The 22,175-nt window shown below is 39.7% G+C and overlaps 4 protein-coding genes across 4 annotated transcripts; 2 read left to right on the top strand and 2 right to left on the bottom strand.

Annotated features, from left to right (window-relative positions):
* Nucleotides 1–202: 202 nt before the first annotated feature.
* LOC141908169 (splicing factor 3B subunit 4-like) lies at nucleotides 203–3,937 on the bottom strand. Its single transcript, XM_074798059.1, has 10 exons — nucleotides 3,844–3,937; nucleotides 3,521–3,604; nucleotides 3,293–3,438; nucleotides 3,083–3,211; nucleotides 2,526–2,706; nucleotides 2,094–2,243; nucleotides 1,406–1,543; nucleotides 1,254–1,313; nucleotides 1,058–1,159; nucleotides 203–504 (listed from the first exon to the last, which is right to left on the bottom strand). The coding sequence occupies exons 1-10, from the start codon at nucleotides 3,875–3,877 to the stop codon at nucleotides 305–307; spliced, it is 1,224 nt and encodes a 407-aa protein (XP_074654160.1). The 5' UTR covers nucleotides 3,878–3,937; the 3' UTR covers nucleotides 203–304.
* Nucleotides 3,938–4,346: 409 nt separating this feature from the next.
* Nucleotides 4,347–6,317, bottom strand: LOC141908166 (trafficking protein particle complex subunit 13-like). The gene is made up of 2 exons (XM_074798057.1): nucleotides 5,952–6,317; nucleotides 4,347–5,347 (listed from the first exon to the last, which is right to left on the bottom strand). The coding sequence occupies exons 1-2, from the start codon at nucleotides 6,286–6,288 to the stop codon at nucleotides 4,434–4,436; spliced, it is 1,251 nt and encodes a 416-aa protein (XP_074654158.1). The 5' UTR covers nucleotides 6,289–6,317; the 3' UTR covers nucleotides 4,347–4,433.
* Nucleotides 6,318–6,399: 82 nt separating this feature from the next.
* LOC141908172 (prohibitin-2-like) lies at nucleotides 6,400–8,686 on the top strand. The gene is made up of 7 exons (XM_074798066.1): nucleotides 6,400–6,598; nucleotides 6,696–6,777; nucleotides 7,125–7,204; nucleotides 7,301–7,425; nucleotides 7,522–7,707; nucleotides 8,031–8,216; nucleotides 8,302–8,686. The coding sequence occupies exons 1-7, from the start codon at nucleotides 6,466–6,468 to the stop codon at nucleotides 8,410–8,412; spliced, it is 903 nt and encodes a 300-aa protein (XP_074654167.1). The 5' UTR covers nucleotides 6,400–6,465; the 3' UTR covers nucleotides 8,413–8,686.
* Nucleotides 8,687–9,402: 716 nt separating this feature from the next.
* Nucleotides 9,403–21,897, top strand: LOC141908159 (neuralized-like protein 4). Its single transcript, XM_074798047.1, has 22 exons — nucleotides 9,403–9,618; nucleotides 9,726–10,092; nucleotides 10,587–10,792; nucleotides 11,237–11,348; nucleotides 11,473–11,564; nucleotides 11,956–12,211; nucleotides 12,297–12,390; nucleotides 12,921–13,188; nucleotides 13,817–14,000; nucleotides 14,539–14,866; nucleotides 15,544–15,713; nucleotides 15,801–15,944; nucleotides 16,169–16,317; nucleotides 16,700–16,912; nucleotides 17,340–17,573; nucleotides 17,659–17,826; nucleotides 17,914–18,072; nucleotides 18,574–18,943; nucleotides 19,330–19,471; nucleotides 19,984–20,099; nucleotides 20,425–20,569; nucleotides 21,075–21,897. Exons 1-22 carry the CDS (start codon nucleotides 9,460–9,462, stop codon nucleotides 21,277–21,279), a joined length of 4,281 nt encoding a protein of 1,426 aa, XP_074654148.1. The 5' UTR covers nucleotides 9,403–9,459; the 3' UTR covers nucleotides 21,280–21,897.
* Nucleotides 21,898–22,175: the final 278 nt, after the last annotated feature.

Here is a 22,175-nt window from a genome sequence, read left to right as displayed (position 1 = left end):
ATCTTGAACCTTAAGCGTTCGGCTTACTCAGCGGGTTCGAATCCCGAATAATGAAGCGACCTGGCGAAGTTATTTTTTCCCCACAAAAGAACAGCCAGAGTTCAGAAAATACGTCGATTACACATTCCGAAAAATTGAATACCGGTACTCCGCTCCATAAAAATACAATTCAAGTTCATTTTCTAAATATCTTTTTTCACTTTATTTACATAATTTAGACATTACACCGATTCGCATGATTACAAAACTGTACAATTAAATAAATTCGATTCAAAAAGCACCAGCGTCGATTGTTATTAGCTGCTTAATAACTTTCGCTGTAGTTTTCGTAGCTGTTATCGTAGCTACCGTCATAGCTGCCATCATACGTATTATCGTAACCTTCGGAGTAACCTTCGCTATAGTCATACCTAGGCGGAGGCGGCGGTGGAGGTCGCATACCTCTCGGAGGAGGTGGTCGCATACCTCGCGGTGGTGGACCTCGAGGCGGCATCGGCATTCGACCTAAAAATATAAAACATGTCCATTATTATCAATGCAAGAATGCCGACAATCCATAAGTAAGGAACTGCCCCAAGTTTAGGCAGTCAAGCAGGGAGAAAATAGGATCAAACTTCATTCTTGGCAGGGCTCTCAAGTAGGGATTTTTAAATTGCTGGACAGGATATTTTCCTAATGGGCCTAATTTCCTGTTTTACTTTGCTACAGGAATGTGACAATTATTTTCCAATACTTCCACCATCAAAACATGATACATTTCAACAGGAATCGGCATCAAATTAGATGACAGTACCAGAACTAATACCAAGGGTATGGGATCTGGAACACACTAACATAAGAATTTCAGATGATTTGTGACAGTCTAACACAGACGTGGCCTGGAATTTTTTTGGGAAAAGCCGGGAAAAAGGATCCTTTCACCTTTTTAAAATTACGAATTATTTGTAGCGAGATCAATTGTTGACATGGAAGTAGGAAGCGTAGGGCTGCTTGACAGCATGCAAGTTTTCTGAGAATACGGATTACAGTGATCCAGATAAGCAGGTTCATAACTTACCGAATGGTGGCGGTCCTCTTGGAGGAGGTCCTCTCCATCCCGGTGGAGGCGGAGGGAATCGCATCCCTGGAGGCGGTGGAGGTGGAGGCATTCCCATCGGCCCTGAAATATATAAATTTTGAAAATCAATATATATTTCCATTTCAAACATCTTGAAGAAATTCTATTTGAAGGTGATAACATTGAAACATCTTACCCATGTGATCTTGGCTTGAATCTCCAGATGGTGGGGGTGGTGGCCTAGGCATACCCATTCCTAGAATACAGTAATACAGTACACCAATCGTTATTGATCCGACAATATATATATATGACTTCGTAAATGATGCTAGACATACTCATACTTACCAGGAGGATGCATGCCTGGAGGCGGCATGAATGGCATATTACCTCCCATTGGAGGCATAGGAGGTGGAGGCATTGATGGGGGTGGAGGTATACCGCCGGGAGGTGGAACTGGGTGCGGCATGTGAGATCCCGGCATTCCTGTAACGAGTACATTATTACATTCATTATATTTTAAATAAGACAGAAACAAAGCGGAAATTCAAATGAAAGTCTTGACTTAGTAAACGGTGAATCAATCTACCCTCGATAGCGTGACCCTAATAAAAATAGACGCATCTAAAGAATCTGAATTGACAATCAAAAATTCATAAATCCAAAAAAACTGTGTCAATCTCAACAATTGCTTTTCCGCTCACAGCAAACTTATGTCTTAATTCCTCTGCAATTTGGTTTAACTCAATACATCATGCATGTCATTCATTTTCACTCATTAATTGCCCCCTCATTATATCATATTTTTTCACTTTTGCTCTTCACAACTATGTCATAGCCGACTGCTTGATTACGGTAGTTTGTAAACTGTTTTTATGCTGTATATTACTACACCTGAAAATCACTATCAAGACATAGGCAAAATTCTAAATGAACTACTAGATGAAGAAAATTTCTTGCATGCTGTTTTTCATTCTTCGTGTGGTATTCTATATTATCAAATACAAGGCATGGCCAATTTAAGCGCCATACTAACCTGATGGAGGGGGTGGGGGCGGTGCCATCGGCGATATCATTGAACTCATCGACATTTGATTCATCGATTGCGCAGTAGGCGGAGCATCGGCGAATAGCTGATGAGGTCGGTCGGCTTGCGACAGCGGATTCTGTTGGGCTAGCAGGCGTTCTGAAAATAGGAAAACAATCATAACAAATCAATAGTAGAGTCGGAGAATTTAACCTACTATACTGGTATACAAAAATAGAAGATTGAAAACAAAATTAATTTTTCAAAATTTTAAATCAAAAAGATATGACCATGGTCTCTATAGAGAAAGTCCAAAACGTTGTCTTTACTTTGATGAATGAACTTTTTATCTTATAATTTTGTATAATTCTATTTGGAAATCAATAACTCTTTAGTGATTCTAAAAGAAATTACTGATTATCAAGAAGAGTTAATATTTACCGGCAGCAGATCCGTGGCGTTCGCCTTTTGAATCTTTTTTAAATGCGTACGATATGGAGATAGGTCTATTACATAAATATTGTCCGTTCATAGCTTCGATTGATGCGTCGGACGCTTCAAAACTGGCGAAATTGATGAACGCGAAACCTTTTGAATTTCCTGTTTCTGGGTCTCTCATAATCTGTTAACGAAATATGGAAGAAAATAAGAAATCTATCAAATTCTTTATAACAATGATTGAATAATCGATCAAACATCCTCAGTGGAAGCTATTTTCTCAAGAGGTTCCACGAGCTGTCAGTGAAGTTCATTGAATTGTCGGCCTACAGGCAGTTGAACTACTCGTCACCAGCAGGAAAGAGACACCAAAAATTCATTTGAATTCCCTGACATTCCCTGTCAATTTTTCCAAGAAGAGTCACAAAATCACAAAATTTTCCTGTGAAAGCCTTGATGACCCAAAATTAAAATTCCCGTTTTTTTCCTAATTTTCAAGAAAAGAGTCCCAATCCCCTGAAACAAATGTGGAATTACATCCTGTAAGACATTGAACTTACTTTAGGAGTTTGTAAAATGACACCGAATGCACTGAACGTATCGTACAACAGTTTCTCATCGACTTCCGGATCAAGATTTCCGATGAATATATTCGCGCCGACGTCAAGATTTTTCTGATGAGCCGACGCCTGTAATTAGATGATTATTCATGTAGGATTATACAAAAATATGATTCTTTTGCATTTTTAACGGGATTGAAAGATGTTTACCTTATTCACCCGTACAGGCTTTCCATATAGTTTTATCATATTCATTATTTTGATCGCGTAATCTGCATCTTCTTCGCTCATGAACTCCACAAATCCATAACCTTGATGTGACTGAGTAATTCTGTCTTTTGGCATATGAACATTTACTGTGAAACAGAAAAGTGTACATTTTACGAACGGAAAAAAATATAAATTGGCAGATTCATCAAGATCTTGAAATATCCTTACCGACTGGTCCTGATTGTAAAAACAATTCCCACAAAATTGCTTCTGATACTTTATCATCAAGACCACCAACATAAACCGTGGCATCTAAGTATTAAAAATAAAAAATAAATCGGCTACTTTCTTTACTGGCGCTGCCTCTGGTAAGTGAGTCTTTTAATTGAATTGGAATTTGAGCACACCTAAACGCACTAAATTCCGACAATTCAGGTGGTGAATGATTGAATTTTTTGTTATTTTAAATGGTGGCTGTTCATATACAATTGTGTAGAGTTATGAAAGATAATTAATGCAAGGAAATCGGTTAAATTAAAAGAAAATCTTACCTTGATTACGTTCAGCGATCGGACCGGCCGCCATGTTGCAAATTCAATCCAATCGAGCAGAATTTCAAACCGAAATGACGATATTAGACAATTTTTCAAAACTTCAAAATACGCTCTGTCGAGAAAGATTTAAGCTTTTTCTCTTTGTACAGATACCCAGATGATCAATTTATCTATTTTCTAAACATAATTTTCAATCATTTTGCTACAGGCATATACGTATTAGTACAATAGAATACAACCGATTGACTAATGTATGTAGATGGCAGCATAAGACGGTTTAAAGAAGGCAATCTATGCGGGCTACGGGCTCAAATCTTGCGGGCCAGGTTCAACTAGGGTCACATAGATTATGAAGATTAGAAATAATAGATAAATTGCATGTCCGTCATCCCAATTATCATCACTATTTGTCAAGAAGATTGCTCGAGTTGTTATTAACCAGTTGACCATAGTCACTATTGTGAACAAGCCAAGAAATATAAATTTGAAACTTTCAACAGAGCCCATCAATCTTTATTTGTGATATATTATAACATACATGCTAAATACAATCAGTTTGAAATGAAGAGAAGATGCGGATATAATCTTTAATTTACTGAACCGTTTTTGTTATTCGCCGAAAAGATGAAAATCTGCGCCATGTCGTCGTGTTCGTACGTACGCTTCAGGAATGTATCGATCAATTTCAATCCGGACACAGTTTGCAAACCGGGAACGATTCCGATGAGACTGAGATTAATTTTGCGGCTCTCGTTCGCGCTGATTTTCCCGAGCTGACGACCGGATATACCGCACCACATTAACCCCGACGACGGGCTGTTCTCGAGCGCCAGTGTCAAGTCCATCGTACGTTCGCTGCAGTTCGTAACTTTATACGTAACGTTGAACGGTTTCTCGAGCGCGATCGCGTCCGGCATATACTCGATCGCCAGTCGCACGTCTCCGTAACCGGGGGCTACGCGTTGTAACGGACTAGTTTGAAGGCGGCCTTTTTCGGCCATGCTCGTTTTCCAAACGATGTCCAGTTTTCCGATGTTCGTTACGCCCTTTATGACTTTCGACTCTCCGTACAATTCCGGCTTCGGAACTAGACAATACAAATACTGTCGCGTGTCCATCGGGTTCAACATGTTTATTTTCCCGAATACGTATCGATCTTTATCCTCGTTTATGGTATGAGTGTTCAGTTCGGTCGCCGTGTACTCCAGCGACGGTTCCATCGAGACTTTCTCCAGAAATATCGGCATCGGCGTCAAATTCTGGATCTGAGCCTCGAGGTAAACTTCATCGGATTCGGCGTTATAGAATTTCGGTTTCAAGTCCAGCGGCTTCAAAACTTGGAACTTGAAAAATTTGCGAAAATACATTTTCTCGCCGGACATGGTTAAATAACTGACGGCGCATACCAGAATATGAGTGCCGAGTTCTTTAACCTCGTGTTGAATGACGTCGTCTATGCTGCAATCTGGGTTCAATTCCTGAACGACATCAGTCGTAGCCCCTGAAATGAAGAGCGAATCTATTATTATTCAAATGGCTATTTTGACATGTTTTGTAGAAAAAAATCCCTGCCATTTCCTACATCTTCTTCCATATCTATTCAAAAGGGAAAGTTTGCAGAATTTAGGGTCTAGGGTTATAGTAGTCAGTTACCTGTCTGTGGTTTAGTTTCACGATCGGATATTTTCACAAACCGCATTTCTTATATTTTCTTGGTAGGCCTATAAGCCCATCTAATTATAAAAGCTTACCACCGACGATTAGGTAACTTAACTAGGGTTTTAAGAGTAGGTCATGAGCGAAGATAAGGCAATCAATAGTAAACAAGCTACTAGGGCCCATGTCGGGACAGGCATAAATGTAGCTGGGAGATAAAAGAAAAGGTAGTTAAGAATACTTGGGAATACTTGTAGCAGGTGCCCGTGTGACCTAGTATCGAGACGTTTTTTCTCGGATTTATTGCAGAATAACGAGTGAAAACACAAATACACTATCGAAAACCCCAGCAACTGTATCCCAAGCCCATCGGCGAGTGCCTGTGATATAAGGCATTAAAAAAGCTAGTTCTTCAGAAAGCCAAATGACGGACATGACGAAGATCGCACCTGATAGGGGGAGCCTCTGCAGACTAGTTTGTAGGTCTGCTTTAACGTGGACATCTCTGCACACTTGATTGCTGTCGTTGTGAACGCTGATGTAGCTGGCGAACGTTTCGCCTAAGAATATATTGCCAAAATTCTGGGGTAAAGTCAACAGTTCGCTGAGGCCCAATTTCTGTTCGCCCTGAACAGTGGCTAAATCAGGCAACTGAACCGTATTGAACGCATCCTTGGGTAGATCATAACTATCACAGATAACATTGTGACCCAACATCAACGACGGTTTCGTCAGACGCATCACTTTCAAAGCCAGAAGCTGCTCCCTTTCCCTGCTGCCTTCCATCTTTTTCAAACCAGGAAGTGAAATTTGACAATCAAGCGAGCGACCGCTGCGCGAGCCCGGTCCGGCATCCGAACCGTGAAAGCTAGCGACCTTTTTTCGATCTGAAACCACGTGGTATAGGTACCGGCTTACTTCCGGGTTCACTTTTAACTCTGCGCAGTCGAATAGAAACTGGTAATGGAGGGTAAGAACATGATGAACGACCTCGCTGGAAGGTTAAGCAAGGGTGGCAAAGGTTTGGGTAAAGGTGTAGGGCTGCTGGCAGCCGCAGCTGGACTCGCATATGGAGCCGCACACTCGTTTTACACCGGTAAGATTTCTATCACCAGATGGCGCTGTAATGTCATGTAACTTGTAAAACCTACTGATGCAACAACAGTTACACAATTGTTGATTATTCTTTACAGTCGATGGTGGTCACCGTGCTATTATTTTCAGCAGAATCGGTGGCGTGAAAAATGATGTTTATACAGAAGGACTTCATTTCCGGTTAGTAGTTGAAAACATTCGCCCCAGCAGCCAGTCTCCTTTTCCTAGTGACAGTATGTGTCAACCAGGGCTCTCCCCAAAAAGTTTCAGTTTTTAAGCATGGACCCTGGATCCCTTATTGAGCACTTTCAGTTCTTTTGATCCTAGCTAGAACTACATTGCCAATTAACCCCCTCCCAATCTGGAGGTCACTGCGCAGCCCCTGTACGAGTTGATTGCAAATGAGCACTTTCAGTTCTTTTGATCCTAGCTAGAAGTACATTGCAAATTAACCCCCTCCCAATCTGGAGGTCACTGCGCAGCCCCTGTACGAGTTGATTGCAAATTGAAATATGTTTCATTTACAGAGTTCCGTGGTTTCATTATCCAATAATCTATGACATTCGATCGAGGCCAAGAAAAATTACCTCACCAACTGGTAGCAAAGGTAATAGGCAAACGATTGATACTTTTATATGCGTTATTTTTACAAATTAGTCAGTTAATTGTGTTGATGCAATGATTCAATGTATACATTTTTCAGATTTACAAATGGTTAATATTTCACTACGTGTGTTAGCCAGACCAGATGCAATGCAATTACCGAATATGTATCGTCAACTGGGAACGGACTATGATGACCGAGTGTTACCTTCAATTGTGAATGAGGTAATGTCATGAATTTATGAATCCTGGTCGATGTCTCATGTTGCGTAGAAAACGAATGATGGAAAAAACCAAATTCGATTTTTTTCATATTTCAAGGTTTTGAAAGCGGTCGTAGCTAAATTCAACGCTTCACAATTGATCACACAACGACAGCAGGTTTCGTTACTCATTCGTAGTGAACTGACCGAACGCGCGAAAGATTTCCGTCTAATCGTCGACGACGTTTCCATCACTGAATTGAGTTTCGGAAAAGAGTATACGGCAGCCGTCGAATCAAAGCAGGTCAGTTACAGTCCAGATCTCGTGAAATTAACCAGTGACTTTAGGTCTGATTTTGAATGTTTGAATTGAAAGCCTTTCTCCACGAAAATACAAAAATTGGGAATTTTGAAAGATATGTAAGGGATCATTCATTTATTTTCCAACCGCCCATGAGAAACCATTTAAGAATTTATGTAATTAAATGTCATCTGGACCCAGTTTTGTTGATCGGTGGAATTCGGTTTAAAGATTGAGACATATATCACATGTGGTACTTGGTCAGTACTTGTAGGCTTGCTTTGTTCGAAGCAACATAACTATATTCGTGTGTTCGTGATTATTAGGTCGCTCAACAAGAAGCTCAAAGAGCTCAATTGGTCGTCGAGATTGCCAAACAGGAGAAACAACAAAAAGTAGTGCAAGCCGAGGGTGAAGCTCAAGCTGCTAAACTGATCGGTGAAGCTATTACTGCTAATCCTGGTTACCTTAAACTACGTAAAATTCGAGCTGCGCAGAACATTGCCAGAACTGTAAGTTTATCACATCGGTTCGGTTGAAATTTCTGCCTAATCTCGTGAATCAAGTGAATAGTGAATGTTACGCATTTATTTGTAGATCGCAAACTCGCAGAACAGGGTGTATCTTAACGCCGGTACTCTTATGATGAACATTAACGAGTCGGATTTCGATAAGAATCTAGAGAAATTGCTGCCGAAGAAGAAATAGGAGATTTTTAGATAGAAATATGTATACTGTGAAGTTGGACGAGAACTACAATCGGAGGGAGTCCTTCGCGAGGACTATGTGCGATGCATTAAAACCAGTATTCTATTGAATTGTGCAGTTTTTCATCTTGTAATATTCGAAAGTTTGACCAATTAAAATCATGTTTAATTATAGGTTTTAACATGACTTGAATATCTGATTGAAAATGGATTTTCTTTTTCATTGTATTGAATGCTGGAGGTCCTAAGTTTGTTAGATATAGTAAATAAATACACCGATTTGTTTATGAATGTTGTTTTCACTATGATTGATTTATGGCTCTGGTGTGGTTCCCGTCTTCTTGACACTGGATTTTCAGAAATTCAGCAATGGTACTGGTTGCTTCGACAAGTGCAGTCAATACGAAATTTGAAATATGTTATGCACCCAGCATCATTTATCTACACTGAAGAGATGTCCTCTACAATTGTCTCATCGTAGAGTCCTTGCAACATAATCCCACAGAGAATTTTCACAATTCATCTTGAATAAAACCCAGCATCAATGACCAACCCCGGCGGTATCTCTGTACAATGGAAAAAGTAGCAACTTAACACCCTCCAGACCTTCGACATCGGCCAGGCTGGGGACCCCTGGAAGCCCGAAGGACTGTAGTCAGTAACCTGTCTGTGGTTTAGTTTCACGATCGGATATTTTCATAAACCACATAAGTTGGTATAAGCCCATTCGATCTTTACCGCCAAAAGGACAAAGCTTCAACTAAGTTTCCTTTTAACAATACTGGGGTAGGTCATCACTGGATTTATCATCCATCAGTCATGCTTCATGTTTAGGTGTCACTGGGGTCTTGAGCCCCTAAACGGTGTTTAGTGAAACTGTCCGTCATTCATTTGCAATCAAATCGCCCACCGGCCCGCGGCCGTGGTAAACACCCTACCAACTGTATCGAATACAAAGTTCAGCTATTGTAGACACCTATGTTCGTAATGGCCGTCGTTTCGATTTGTCAGTTTTTCCCAATGAAATAAATAATAATATGACGTTGTAATGTTGTTGCATCCCCGCACTGGTTCCCTCGTTCAACTTTCAAACGGCAATAAAACGGCGCAGAGAAATTTCCCGGCGCAGGAGTTCAACAATGGGGTAGTTCTGAGCAGCCAACCGCTGAAAGATAACCAATTATTCGAAGTCAGAATCGACAAAAAGGTAACATAATAGTCTGTCTGTTATACGTTGGTGTTGGTGAATTCAGTAGAAGGTAGATCATAAGATCGAGTCTAGGGTAATAAATGTATTAACTAATTGATATTTAGATTAATTCATGGAGTGGATCTATTGAAGTCGGCGTGACGACATGCGATCCGCAACATTTGAATTTCCCGACGAGCGCCACCGGATTCCGAGAAGGCACGTGGGTGATGTCGGGCAGTTCCGTGCTAAAAGACGGACACTCTCACATCGAGGAATACGGCCGAGATTTAGATCAACTCGGCGAGAACGATCGCGTCGGAGTTTTACGAACGTCGAACGGATCGTTACATTTTTTCGTGAACGGCGAAGACCAGGGCGTCGCGGCGACGAACATTCCCAGTAAAATTTACGCGGTCATCGATATGTACGGAAAATGTTCGCAGATCACGGTCGTAGATGATAACAGTCAACAGGATATGGTCGTAAACGGTTAGTATTTACGGTAATCACTTATGTTTTCCTAAGGCTGAGTTTTATATGGCCGGTTGGCTACTGACCAGGGGTCAATGAAATTTCAATTGTCACTATGTCTACTATCCACTGGATAACTCTTAACCAACTTTTATTAAGCATCTGGCCCCTGGAAAATATGCCAAACTCAGGGAATTTGACAAATTTTACCAAAAACCTGGGAAACTGTGTCTTTATCAATACGTAATTCAATTAAAATTGGATGAATTCTTAGATTTAAAGCTTAGATATTTCTCTAATTCACTCAGGGAATTTTTTTGTACTCATATTGAAAACTCGGGGATTTGTAAATGGGTGGAAGGTGGTCCCACCCTGTGTGTGGTCAGAATAATCCTAGCTAAGAAAATTTTGAAATTTGTCAGTTATTACCATGGTTTCTCGTTGTAAGTGTGGTGTTAGTCGACCAGGTTGAAGATTTACCACTCGGGCTAAAATTCGAATCTATTTTGCAGCAATAAGTAACGAACTGGCGAATGAGGCTATTTACGAAGCGTCGTGTTTACATTCGAACGAACTGCTCACGTTCCACGAGAGATGCGGCAGTTTGGTGAAATTAGGCAACAATCGTCGATCGGCCGAACGACGCCGTCCAATGGACGAATTCAACAACGGCGTCGTCATGACGAACAGGCCTCTTAACGACGATGAATTATTCGAGGTAAGGAATTTTATCTTTCCAGAGTCAGGGTGGCCACTTTACTTGGAATCAGGTAAAATTCAGGGTATTTTCTTTGCTTTGTAAAAGTCAGGGGATAGTCTGGGAATTTAGAAAAAGAAAGCTAAAAGCTCAGGGGAATTAGTTGAGATTCCTAGATTCCTTATTTAGTTTCTGTCTACATCTTATGTATTTAATTGTGCTTGGATTCTTAGCATATCAAGTTAGGGAAAGCAACATGCATGTCAGGGAAAAGTCAGTCAGGGAAAAGCAAGTCAAATGAAATTGACCACCCTATGGTTGAATTCATCTTCACTCAGACATGGAGAATAGACGATCCAATTAAAGCTAACTGTATATAAATTTTAGATATCAAAAACCAAATTATCTTGAGAAAATCAGAGAGGAATGAATTGAAAATATTTCTGTTGTGTTTTTCTCCTGTAGATAAGGTTAGTTCGATTGGTTGATAAGTGGTCGGGATCGATAGAAGTGGGAATCACTACTCATAACCCTTCGACATTAGATTTCCCGGCTACGATGACAAACATGAGATCTGGTAAGTAAAAAATCATTTCTCCCTCTCGTTCATTCTGATCTAATATCATCTCTCACTCCAATTTTTCTGATAGTCAGATCAGAAACTCATAATCATTGGGCTGATGTTTAACTCTGTATTTCAGCTGGTACAATAATGATGAGTGGTTGTGGAATATTAACTAATGGTAAAGGCACGCGTCGTGAATATGGAGAATATAATCTGGATGAACTCGTCGTAAGTTTTTCTTTATATTTTCTTCTATACAGCCAGGAGCTCACAATCTGTTAGTAGACTATTCCTTAACTCAGCAGGCTACTGGTAACTAGGTAAACAGCTCAAGTCTGAGTTAATTTTGGTAGCATTTGTTTGGAAAAACATTGTTGTGAATATGAACTCCAGTGATCTCGATATTTTTTTGGTCGCCATGCTAACACGAGTGAGGGAGAATTCACTGTTTTTATCAGGGGCCAGTTTAGCTAACAATCAGATATATACCATTGAAGTGATGAAGTTTTGATAATGTCAACTATCCACTAGTAAACTTTGACCAACTGGCTCCTGTTTGAAATGAGTTTAATAGAGTTTTGCATAACCCTGATTTTAAATCGTGTCTCGTGACGTTTAGGAAAACGATCGAATCGGATTGATGAGAAAATCGAACGGCACGTTGCACTATTACATCAACGGAATGGATCAGGGAGTGGCGGCGAGTCGTACTCCGTCCGTCGTCTGGGGCGTCGTCGATCTGTACGGAATGGCCGTGAAAGTAGAAATCATCGACCGCGCGGACGATTCATTACACCTCGAACAGCAGCAGAATATCGACCGTCGCGTTAAAAACGTGTTCCGACAATTCAGAGACATGTATCTCGACGATCCAGGTCAGCCGCATGCCGACTGTCGCTAATTTAATCGATATAGTGAATCTTCAAATTCCTATATTTTGTTTTAATTTCTTGATGATAGATGGTGCTGGCGATGCGGGCCCGTTATTGTTCGACAATAGATGTGGATCTCATTCGGCTGTCAGTAATGGTCAGAAAACGGCTTACCGACCGAAGTAAGTATTTATCAGTACATTGATTTGCATACAGATAGAAGCACATTTTTCCATAAAATCCAACAAATGCAGTAGTCAGTCATATTGGTCTAAAAAACTGGAAAATTGAAAACCTCAATCAAAATTGTGAAAAAAAATTGGAAAAAGAAAAAAATCCAGAAAATGTGTTCAAAATTCAAGAAAAATGCTTGACAAAATATTTTGGTCCTTGTCTTTGTATGCTATACACTGTTGAGCCCAGAAATTATGCAAAATCTGTGTTTAAGTTAAAGAAATTTTGGAAGAATTATGCGTTAGAGTGTGAAAAATGCTGGTATTTTGTTGTGAAAGAAATGGAAGAATGTGAAAATTTCATTCAACAATCTGACAGCAATCTCTACCCAGGCTGCAATTGAAATGAAAAGAAAACTTTCAAAAATAACTCAATAACATTGAGATATTTATAAATGATTGGCAGTACAGTTCAGTGTAATTATTCATCGCAAAGGTTTCATTTAATTATATTTATTTTTGGATTGTTTTTATTTCAGCGCAACGGATGATTTTAATAACGGTGTCGTTCTGACGAACCGACCCCTCAGAGCCGGCGAAATGTTCGAAGTTCGAATCGATAAAATCGTCGATAAGTGGGCGGGGTCGATTGAGATCGGCGTGACGACGCATTCGGCGGCCGATTTAGACTTTCCGTCGACGATGACGAACATTCGCTCGGGAACGTGGATGATGACCGGGAACGGGGTCATGCACAACGGAACGACGGTCATCGATGAATACGGACAAAATTTAGATCGATTGAAGGTAAAAAAGTGTTATTTCTCCCCTGGGAGACTGATACATAGAGTTATAGGCTTGGGTGATAATACCAAATTTGGAGCGCATTTTAACCGACTAGTTTGGATACCTGCACTATATAAATGACAATTATTATTATTACATCGATGGTTAGGCCTATATAGGGTTCTTATCAGATCGGGAAAATCAGCAAAATCTGGATTCATTTTTTTGCTGCGAGGAAATACAGGGAATTTTCCTTATCTGATAGAACCCTGGAATGATACTACTTATACTATTATGATTTGTTGAGCCTGAAATCCATATAAAATCAGCCCACGACTTTATTTACATGATACAAAGAGAACAGGGAAAACTTAATTTGATTTTGATTGAAAGCTTCGATGCACAAATGGGTTTTGAATTTGATATAAAAATGTTGATTGAAAGACGAGATTTGATTGGACTAGATAAAGTATTAATTTGTCCGTAGTATAGGTAATGGGGTATAGGTATTTCGGAGTACAGGTATTGGGGGTAGAGTATGAGAAGGCGCTATGCCTGGCTCAGATTGACACTGAATGACGAGCAGGCATTGATCGTTGGATCTTGTTAAATCTAGGAACGATTAGAAGAAATGTTATTCGGATTTCAGTGCGGAGATAGAGTCAGCGTTTGCCGGAAGGAGAACGGCACGCTGAATTTCTACGTGAACGGAATCGATCAGGGCTTAGCGGCGTCCAACGTACCGTCGAACATCTACGGCGTTATTGACCTGTACGGCCAAGCGGCGCAAGCTACGATAGTCGACCAGGGAGCGATAGCAGCTGCTGCTACGAGTAAGATATTCATTTCTCTGTAAACTAAGTTGGCGATTTTTAGAATTTAAAGGCATATGAAATAATATCGAGAATGTATAATTGCATCAAAAATGTTTGGATGAAATTTCGGTGTAATGACATCCCCCTGGTATTTCTACCTGCGATATATGCCCAAAATACACTGTGAAAAAAGATGTCTCCAATTATACCTGCAATACCTTTAAGGGGCTAAAGGGCATTTCATATTCATTGGGATGGGAATTCTTAAGAGGCCGCATTCATTGATCAGTGTATAACATCATGACTGCTAATGTAGCAAGGCTTTCAATCCCCCAAAAAGTACAGAAAATCTAAGCTTAATTTTCGTGTAATCTTATATTTTTCACATTCAATTATCAGCATTGATAGAATATTGACATCAATTCTAGTAGGGGCAGAAGATATTTTATAAGGGGTGGCTGATTTTTAGAGGGTTGTATGTAAAAATGAAAGTGGTGGCCGCCCCTCTAAAACCTGTTGTTGAGAACACTGAAGTGGTTTTATTTGATGAATTTAGTTCCGGAGTTGGATTCAGCGAGCGAACTCGGCAGTCCGGTCATCGTCGAAGCCGACGACCTCCTCTTCCACACAGTGCACGGCAAAAACGCGATCATCGTCAACAACGGACGCACGGCGCAACGACCGAACGCGCGCGGCGAGTTCAACGACGCGATCGTCATGAGCAGTCGAGCGTTACGCGATAACGAACTGTTCGAGGTGATCATCGATAAGATGGTCGATCGGTGGTCGGGCTCGATCGAAGCCGGCGTCACGATGATTCGTCCCGAAGAAATCGAATTCCCGAACACGATGACTGATATCGAATACGATACGTGGATGTTGAGGTATTTATTATCTTTATTCGCTTCTTTAATGTCTGTTATAGGTAATTAAACATGATTAGTTAGCATAATGACTTTGTAATGCTGGGCCCGTTTTCATAGGCTGGTATCAAAGTTATCCCTAGGGGTAACTTCTTAATCTGGGTAACAACCAATGTAGTAACAATGAGAAACCATGGATGTAACTGACAAATTTCAAAATTTTCCCAGGGATTATTTTGCTTCCACGTCTATGAAACCCAGTCCTGGGCACAGGTTGTCACCCAAATTGAGGATTTACCCCTAAGGATAACTTTGATACTCAGTCTATGAAACCGGACCCTGGTATATATTTGGATGAATGAATTAATGATATATTAAATGCATAAATGAATCATTAAGTGAATACGATATACGTTACTGAAATAGGTTAGGAGGGACCAGCAGAGTGAATAGAGAAAATCAGGGAATTTCAGATTTATTTTTTGCATAGCGAATTATCACTTGAAAATCAGGGGAATGTCAGGAAATTTGAATTTTGGTACCTTGTCATTCTTGCCGGTGATGAGTGGCAGCAGAAACAGCCCCCACTGACAATATCTTAAAAGTCAATCAGGAATTTTTGGTGTAGGTTCCGAAAATACACCGCGTGTGGAAATCTCGGATTCCCTGATCTAAAGGAACCCTGTTGATTGTTTCAGTGGATCTGCTATAATGAAGGATGGTTCGACCGTACATAACGGTTATTCTTGCGATTTGGATACGTTGATTACCGGATCACGAGTTGGAATGATGCGTAAATCAGACGGATCGTTACACTATTATCTCGACGGAATTGATCAGGGAATCGCTTGTAATTATATTCCACGAGGTACGTAACTGCATTTCTTAGCGTTAAGGGATGTTTTAGAAGAAGGCATCGACCCTACTTTTATAGCAATCTACGTTTGTGTTTCAGGTATTTTTGCTGTTGTTGATTTGTACGGGCAATGTGCACAGGTTTCTATCACTAATGGATCTGGTATCCAACCATTGAGTAATAGACTATTAGATGAACCAGTTTTGACCACCATCCCTCAGATAGTAACGCCCGCCAATTCAGGTTTGTACAAAAATTTATCTTTCGAATATCAGTATCTAGTAGGGGTCAAATTGTGTGAATGAATAATACATAAAAAATCCTGAAATTTTATTGTGAAAATTGCAGATTGTTAGGATGTGAAAGAACGTGAAAATTTCAGAGTTTATCAATCTTACCCCGGATCTAGTGAAATATTTGTTACCAGCAAATGATGGACTCTTGGTTTTTTTTTGTCATGAATATAGAATTGACAGTTCACAGATTTAGTCAGTGTTGTGGTAAACACGTTACGTTGAAGAACACGAGGAATGGTTGCATAGCGCAACGTACGCAGAATTTTAATTACGGCATTGTATTCAGTTGCGATCCGTTAAGAGCTGATGAAATGTTTGAGGTACGTGAATACGTGTAATTTATGATTCTCCAAATGAACTGTATAAAAAAGTTTGAATTAACTAGTATTAAGACGGTTAGAACCTATGAGTTGAATGTCCTACGAAGAGGATGGATCCCGAGGGTCTTCTGAAATTTTTGAGTGCCCCTTTATCTATAGTTTAAGACACTCAATGTCATATAGGGCACAATTTTGATGAAAAAAATCTGAAAATTGCACTTTCTGCAAAAAATGTGGAAAAGAATGTATTTCCTTGCAAAAAATGCGGAAAACGATGTATTTTGTTGATAAATTTACCCTTAAAGAATTTGGCAATACCTTTAGATCTTTGCCCTAGATGTACCCCTGCTGTGCATCACAGAATATTGCTCTTGTTTCCTAGGTACAAATAGATCGTATGTCTCAACAGTGGTCGGGCTCTTTGATGATTGGTTTGACGAGTATGGCGATATCCGACAGTACACCGATCGCTAACATACCGGCGTCTGCGATGGAAATGACAACGAAACCGATCTGGCTCGTAGCGGGAACTACCGTTCTTAAAAACGGCGTCGTCATCAACGAAAATTATGTCCCTCCATTGGAAAGATTGGATGTAATTTAAAGTCTTTTTAACTTACTTCTCTTTAAAATAGAAATTCCACGGCTTGAATATAAAAGCCTAATATTTTAGCAGATCAAGACCCAGTTCCACAGTTGTGAGTTCTAGTTAACTCTGAGTTGAAATAAGTTCATTTTCAATGAGTTAACTCAGAGTCAAATCTTAACTCAGAACCGTGGAACTGGGTCCTGAGGCTTCAGTTTCACAGTAGTAACCTAAATTTGAAATATTGATATGAACTGATTTAGACTCAAGGGCAAGTTGCACAGTCGTGCCTTAAGTCCAAAAGTGGTCTCAAATCTTAAGACTGGTCTTAAGTTGTCAGATTGGCTATAGAACTAAGTTGGTCTTATGATAATGCAACTGGCGCCTGTACGCGGTGAATGTACCGTAGCTTTATCCGACAAAATTGTTGTTTTAGGTCGGCGATAGGATCGGTGTACGGCGAACAACTAACGGTGAAATGCGCATCCACATCAATGGCGAAGATATGGGCGTGGCCGCTACTAATATACCGAAGAACGTGTTCGCGGTGATCGATTTGTACGGAATGGTCGAAGTCATCACGATAACCAGTTCATCGTCGTTAGATCAACCGATCACTTCGCAACCTCAACTCATCTATTCCGACTTGGCAGACGTAAACAACGCCGACGTAAGTCGATCGTTCGATGACCGATCGGGAAAATGAAATTCCGATTCACCGATTCGATTTACCGATTCGTTTAAAATTTTTGTAGAACGACCAAGACCAGGACACGGCGAACAGTTTACTGCTAGATTTTCATTCGAATCACGGCAAAAATATTTCGTTGAACAACCATAATTTGACGGCGCGTCGTACGGCCAGCTACAACCAGGGTATAGTGGTCAGCAATAAGCCTCTACCAAAGAATTATATATTCAAAGTAAGCGTTTTGTTTGTTTAGTTTTGATGATGAAGCTTTTCGAATGCTATGACATCGATAGCACGTTAACACTTGTTCTTTTCTCAGGTAAAAGTAGATTGTGTTTCGACCCGTTGGACTTCGTCGTTGATGCTCGGCGTTATCGCATTTCAGCCAGATAAATGTTCGTTTCCGGTTTCTGCCGTCGGCATCAAGAAACCGAGTTGGATCGTGCAGACGGATTCTGTTTTTCACTCCGGCACGAAGGTAAGACAGGGTCCCTACCGACTCCTTAAAAACTCCTTTTAAACAGAATATGCTTTTAAAGGTGCTCGAAACTCCTTTAATTTGAACAAAACGCCTGAAACTCCTTTAAAACTCTTTCAATTTTGAGAAATAGGCAATGAGAAATGTTTATAGATGTAAAAAAAACTTGGATTTTTTTTACCCAATTAGGCAGTTACCGAAAATAGAGAAACAGAGATTAGTGGTGTAAAAGATAATAATTGCTTACAATCCCGCCAAATTAATGGTTTACCGAGATAAACAGTACTGATTTAGTAGGAGTTTACTGTAATTGGGATATAAAAGTGATGCAGACACTTCTTCAAAATTTTCTCTTTTAAATTTCGTTGCTGTATATCCAGGAATGACTGATCTGGAAGGACGCAGTAACAGGCCTTTAAAATTACATTCATTCCTAGCATGGTAGCAAGTTAAACAGAATCAATTGTCAAATTCAAAACATCCTTTGCTACGATATTGCAGATGAAAACGTTGTACGGACAAAATCTCGACAGCGTAGGCGTCGGCTCAGTGGTCGGTATTCTAATAGACGACGATTCGTGTTTACATTTATACGTAAACGACGTCGATCAGGGAATCGCGGCGAAGGACCTGCCGAACGTTTGCTACGCGATCGTCGATTTATATGGACAATGCGAACAAGTGACGATCGTCGCCGGCAACGAGAGTCCCGTTCATTCTCCGTCGCCGGACTATCGCGAAAAAGCCGACATGGAGGACGGCGTCAAGGAAAAAATGATCTGTTCATCCCCAGCGGATTCTAGTAATCTCATTAAAAACTGTGATTACCAAAAACTGTGTACTAGATATAAGTCATCTTTAGGTCTTCCTGGTAAGATAAACTCCACTGCTCATTGCGGTTTCGAATTTAGTTGATTTTTCTTCCGTGTGTGAATATCTTTAGTATCTGGGAAAAATCAGGGAATTTCCTTCTCTTTTGAAATGTCAGGGGAATTTTGTGTAAATCTAAAAATCAGCAAAAGTCAGGGAAATTTGTCAAAATGAATCGCGCTTAATAATCTAACAGTTTCCATCTATGTCTTACATATTATTTTAATGTGAAAATTGATTGGGTTCTTAGAAGGTTAAGTCGGGGAAAACTAATTGAATATATCGGATAAAACTGGTTTAAAGATAAAGCTGTTAATTATGCAATCATTTTCAATCGTTTAGAAAGTCTATGAGTTGTTCATTTGATTGGGTTTGTTCTGATTGCAGACGGATATTTCAGCACTGAATCGTACAGCGTCTGTTATTGCGAATCTTGTCATAAAGTCCGAGCAGACGAGGCCTATTGTCGTCAAGGTGAACCGCCGAAAGAGTACGGAATACCGTTCGGTTGGTGCAGATTTTCACTCAGGTCAGTAAAACCAAAAAGTCATATAGTTTTTATGAATTTTTGGTAAAATGCATACGGTAAAACCTCTCTGCAAAAAAGCTTTTGAATCTGGGCAAAACGTTCACTGTGGAGAGGCTTTGCTATGGAGAGGTACGAACCTAGTTGCCAATTAGGTCATTAATTTCCCAAATGCTCAAGTCAATCAGTCCCAAACATATGCAACCATTCAATAGAATTTCTCAGTAGTTACCCACGTGTAATGATGAGTGAAAACACTATCACAGTGAAAACAAATCAATTAACAACTTTTAACCACCGCATGGGTATTGTTTGCTGTAGAGTGGTCAAATGTTCACTTGGTACCAGAAAAAAGTGTTAACTGTTTGTGGTGTAGAGAGTTGCTTATTGTAGAGAGGTTCTCTTACTTGACAATGAAGTAGAACATTTTGATTGCAATGACAAAGCATTCATTATGGCATCGATAATAGGGAAAACAGTTATATAGAATTTCAGAGTAATCTTTTTCTATTCAGGTTACCATCCAAAGCGGAGGCGCTAAATGTTTTCGACAAATGGCACATAGCCTATCATGGCACGCAAGTTGGTGCTATTAGAAAAATTTTAGATTACGGTGAATTACACATGCCAAGTAAGTCATTTCAGTCAATACTGTTTCGTAGAAAAGCCGTTTTGCCCTGGTATCAAATCAATTATAGATGTGAAGATAGGTAGTATTTTATTGAGGTTTTAGGTTCATCTGGTTAATAATTGAAATCGATGGAGTAAGATATATATAATTAATAACTGTTGTTTCTTCATAGATTTCATTCATTTACCTGATGAAATCATTTTACACTCGTAGCATGAGATCATAACCAGTTTACCTAAAAAGCACTACCTGTCGTCACGTTCATCAGTTTCGTTTTGAAATTCAAAAACATTCTAACCACGCGGCGATTGTCATCGTTTGTTAGGTGATGTGATGGGGTCGGCGATTCTGGCAGCTCAACACGATCTATTCTCAGAGAAACGTAAACCGGAAGATTGCGACGTGAAACAGATTATTTTGTCGCCTTCGATACGTTACGCGGCGTGTGATACGTACGCACCCAGACACGAGTAAGTACCGTTAACTGATTACACCAGTTGCGCGCGCGTGCATGCAATCAATTACTGCTACTGTTTTTGGTGTCGGTATAATATGTATACTGGTATATGTGGGGCATGTCAAGTCTACGTTTAAGACTACGTTTCATGAATGTTAGAAAATTTGTCTGACTTTATCTTATGCACTGAACTATTAGAACAGTACCATATCTTTCCCCTCTCCCCTCATTTACTTGCCACGTTATAGCAGGATGGCTGCTTGCCTGAAAGTCAGGGAATTTTCTTTTCTTAAAAAATTAAGGGGAAAAAGTCAGAGAATTATGTTAAAGAGCCCAAAATCAGGAAAATCTGTTGACATTGCTAGGTCTCTCGTAAATTAGACCGTTTCCATCTGTGTCTACGTATTTGACTGCGTTAATTGGTTGAATTCTTGGCTGATCAAGTCAGGGAAAACAATGTGCATGTCAGGGAATATTTGCCACCCGAAATACTTATCGTACGCATTTTCTCATTTTAGATTTCGCGATCCGAAAACGAAGAAATCATATCAAGCGAAGTTAGCATTCCAAGTTCGTATGAAACCGGGCTCATATCGCGTTAGTAGTCAATCAGTGGAGGCGAACGAACAAATCGATCCGCGAATCGGAAATCACGAAATCGAATGGTGCACGAAGGAACGCGGCGCCACCATGTTAGTTGACTTGTTAATACGCGTCGAGTGATCATTGCAGACGTTATTTTAAATTCTGAAATAACGTCCGATTACGAATTTATAAACGACATCGCGGTAAAAACCGGTTGTATTTCATCGTCTGCGGTTCAGAGTTGCGCGAAACAATTTCGACAGTTTTCGCGAAAAATTCTGCGGACAATCCGAAAATTATAGTTCATAATTAAAAGGTTTTATCATCTTGCCATGGTGATTATGTTCTACTCAGCTCTATGTGTCATTTTGTGAGATTTTCTTCTCTTCTGACTGCTGTTTTTGCTAGATGATTCGTATTGCAAAATGTTACTTTTGTCAAACATAGTAAAAACAGATTGAATACAGATGTACGTAAAACCCTTTTTAAGTAGATTTTTTTATTGCGAATGTGAATTGTCTGATAAAACTGTTAGTATATGTATGTTTAGGACTAAGGATCATCGAGACTCACAAATAAGTGACATTCCTTAAAAAGCGTATTAATTATTTTGGTTTTAGAATATTATTGAAATACTACTGCTATCAATTACCGAAGATTTATGAATCTGTTGAGATGAACCAGTAAAGCTTCCTTTAATGAAAGGAGATAGGAAGAAATATTGTGAAAACTTAACTTGTTTTATTAAATATGATTTGCCATAAGTTATTGATCTGATATTATGTTTGTCAATAAATTGATTTAAAATTTAGAAAGTTTCAATATTTCTTTGTTTTCGAGTTCGTCTGCTTTTTGATTGTTGGAGACATGATGAGAGATCAGATGTACATGTTAAGGAGATAATCGGGAATATCTGCAACAGAATCACAACTAAAACGAAATTCTTCCTTGAAAATAATATATATTACGATCATCACACAAGGATGAATTTCGTCTTTGTTTAGAATATTGTTCATTTGACTCTCTACCTAAAG

This window comes from Tubulanus polymorphus, chromosome 7 (genome assembly GCF_964204645.1).
Source record: "Tubulanus polymorphus chromosome 7, tnTubPoly1.2, whole genome shotgun sequence".
NCBI classification, from domain to species: Eukaryota; Metazoa; Nemertea; class Palaeonemertea; order Tubulaniformes; family Tubulanidae; genus Tubulanus; species Tubulanus polymorphus.
This window is presented reverse-complemented; position numbering and strand designations above follow the sequence as displayed.

Bases quoted from the DNA above. Each gene is read 5' to 3' on its own strand.
- LOC141908172 (XM_074798066.1), top strand. From the start codon at position 6,466: ATGGAGGGTAAGAACATGATGAACGACCTCGCTGGAAGGTTAAGCAAG. The intron at 6,599-6,695 runs GTAAGATTTCTA...TATTCTTTACAG, and splicing joins CGCACACTCGTTTTACACCG to TCGATGGTGGTCACCGTGCT. The intron at 6,778-7,124 runs GTTAGTAGTTGA...TTTCATTTACAG, and splicing joins ACAGAAGGACTTCATTTCCG to AGTTCCGTGGTTTCATTATC.
- LOC141908169 (XM_074798059.1), bottom strand. From the start codon at position 3,877: ATGGCGGCCGGTCCGATCGCTGAACGTAATCAAG. The intron at 3,439-3,520 runs GTAAGGATATTT...TCTGTTTCACAG, and splicing joins TTTACAATCAGGACCAGTCG to TAAATGTTCATATGCCAAAA. The intron at 1,160-1,253 runs GTAAGATGTTTC...TATATATTTCAG, and splicing joins TTCAAGCCAAGATCACATGG to GGCCGATGGGAATGCCTCCA.
- LOC141908159 (XM_074798047.1), top strand. From the start codon at position 9,460: ATGTTGTTGCATCCCCGCACTGGTTCCCTCGTTCAACTTTCAAACGGC. The intron at 17,574-17,658 runs GTAAGTCGATCG...AAATTTTTGTAG, and splicing joins CAGACGTAAACAACGCCGAC to AACGACCAAGACCAGGACAC. The intron at 20,570-21,074 runs GTAAGTACCGTT...TTCTCATTTTAG, and splicing joins ACGTACGCACCCAGACACGA to ATTTCGCGATCCGAAAACGA.
- LOC141908166 (XM_074798057.1), bottom strand. From the start codon at position 6,288: ATGGAAGGCAGCAGGGAAAGGGAGCAGCTTCTGGCTTTGAAAGTGATG. The intron at 5,348-5,951 runs GTGCGATCTTCG...TCTTCATTTCAG, and splicing joins GCAGAGGCTCCCCCTATCAG to GGGCTACGACTGATGTCGTT.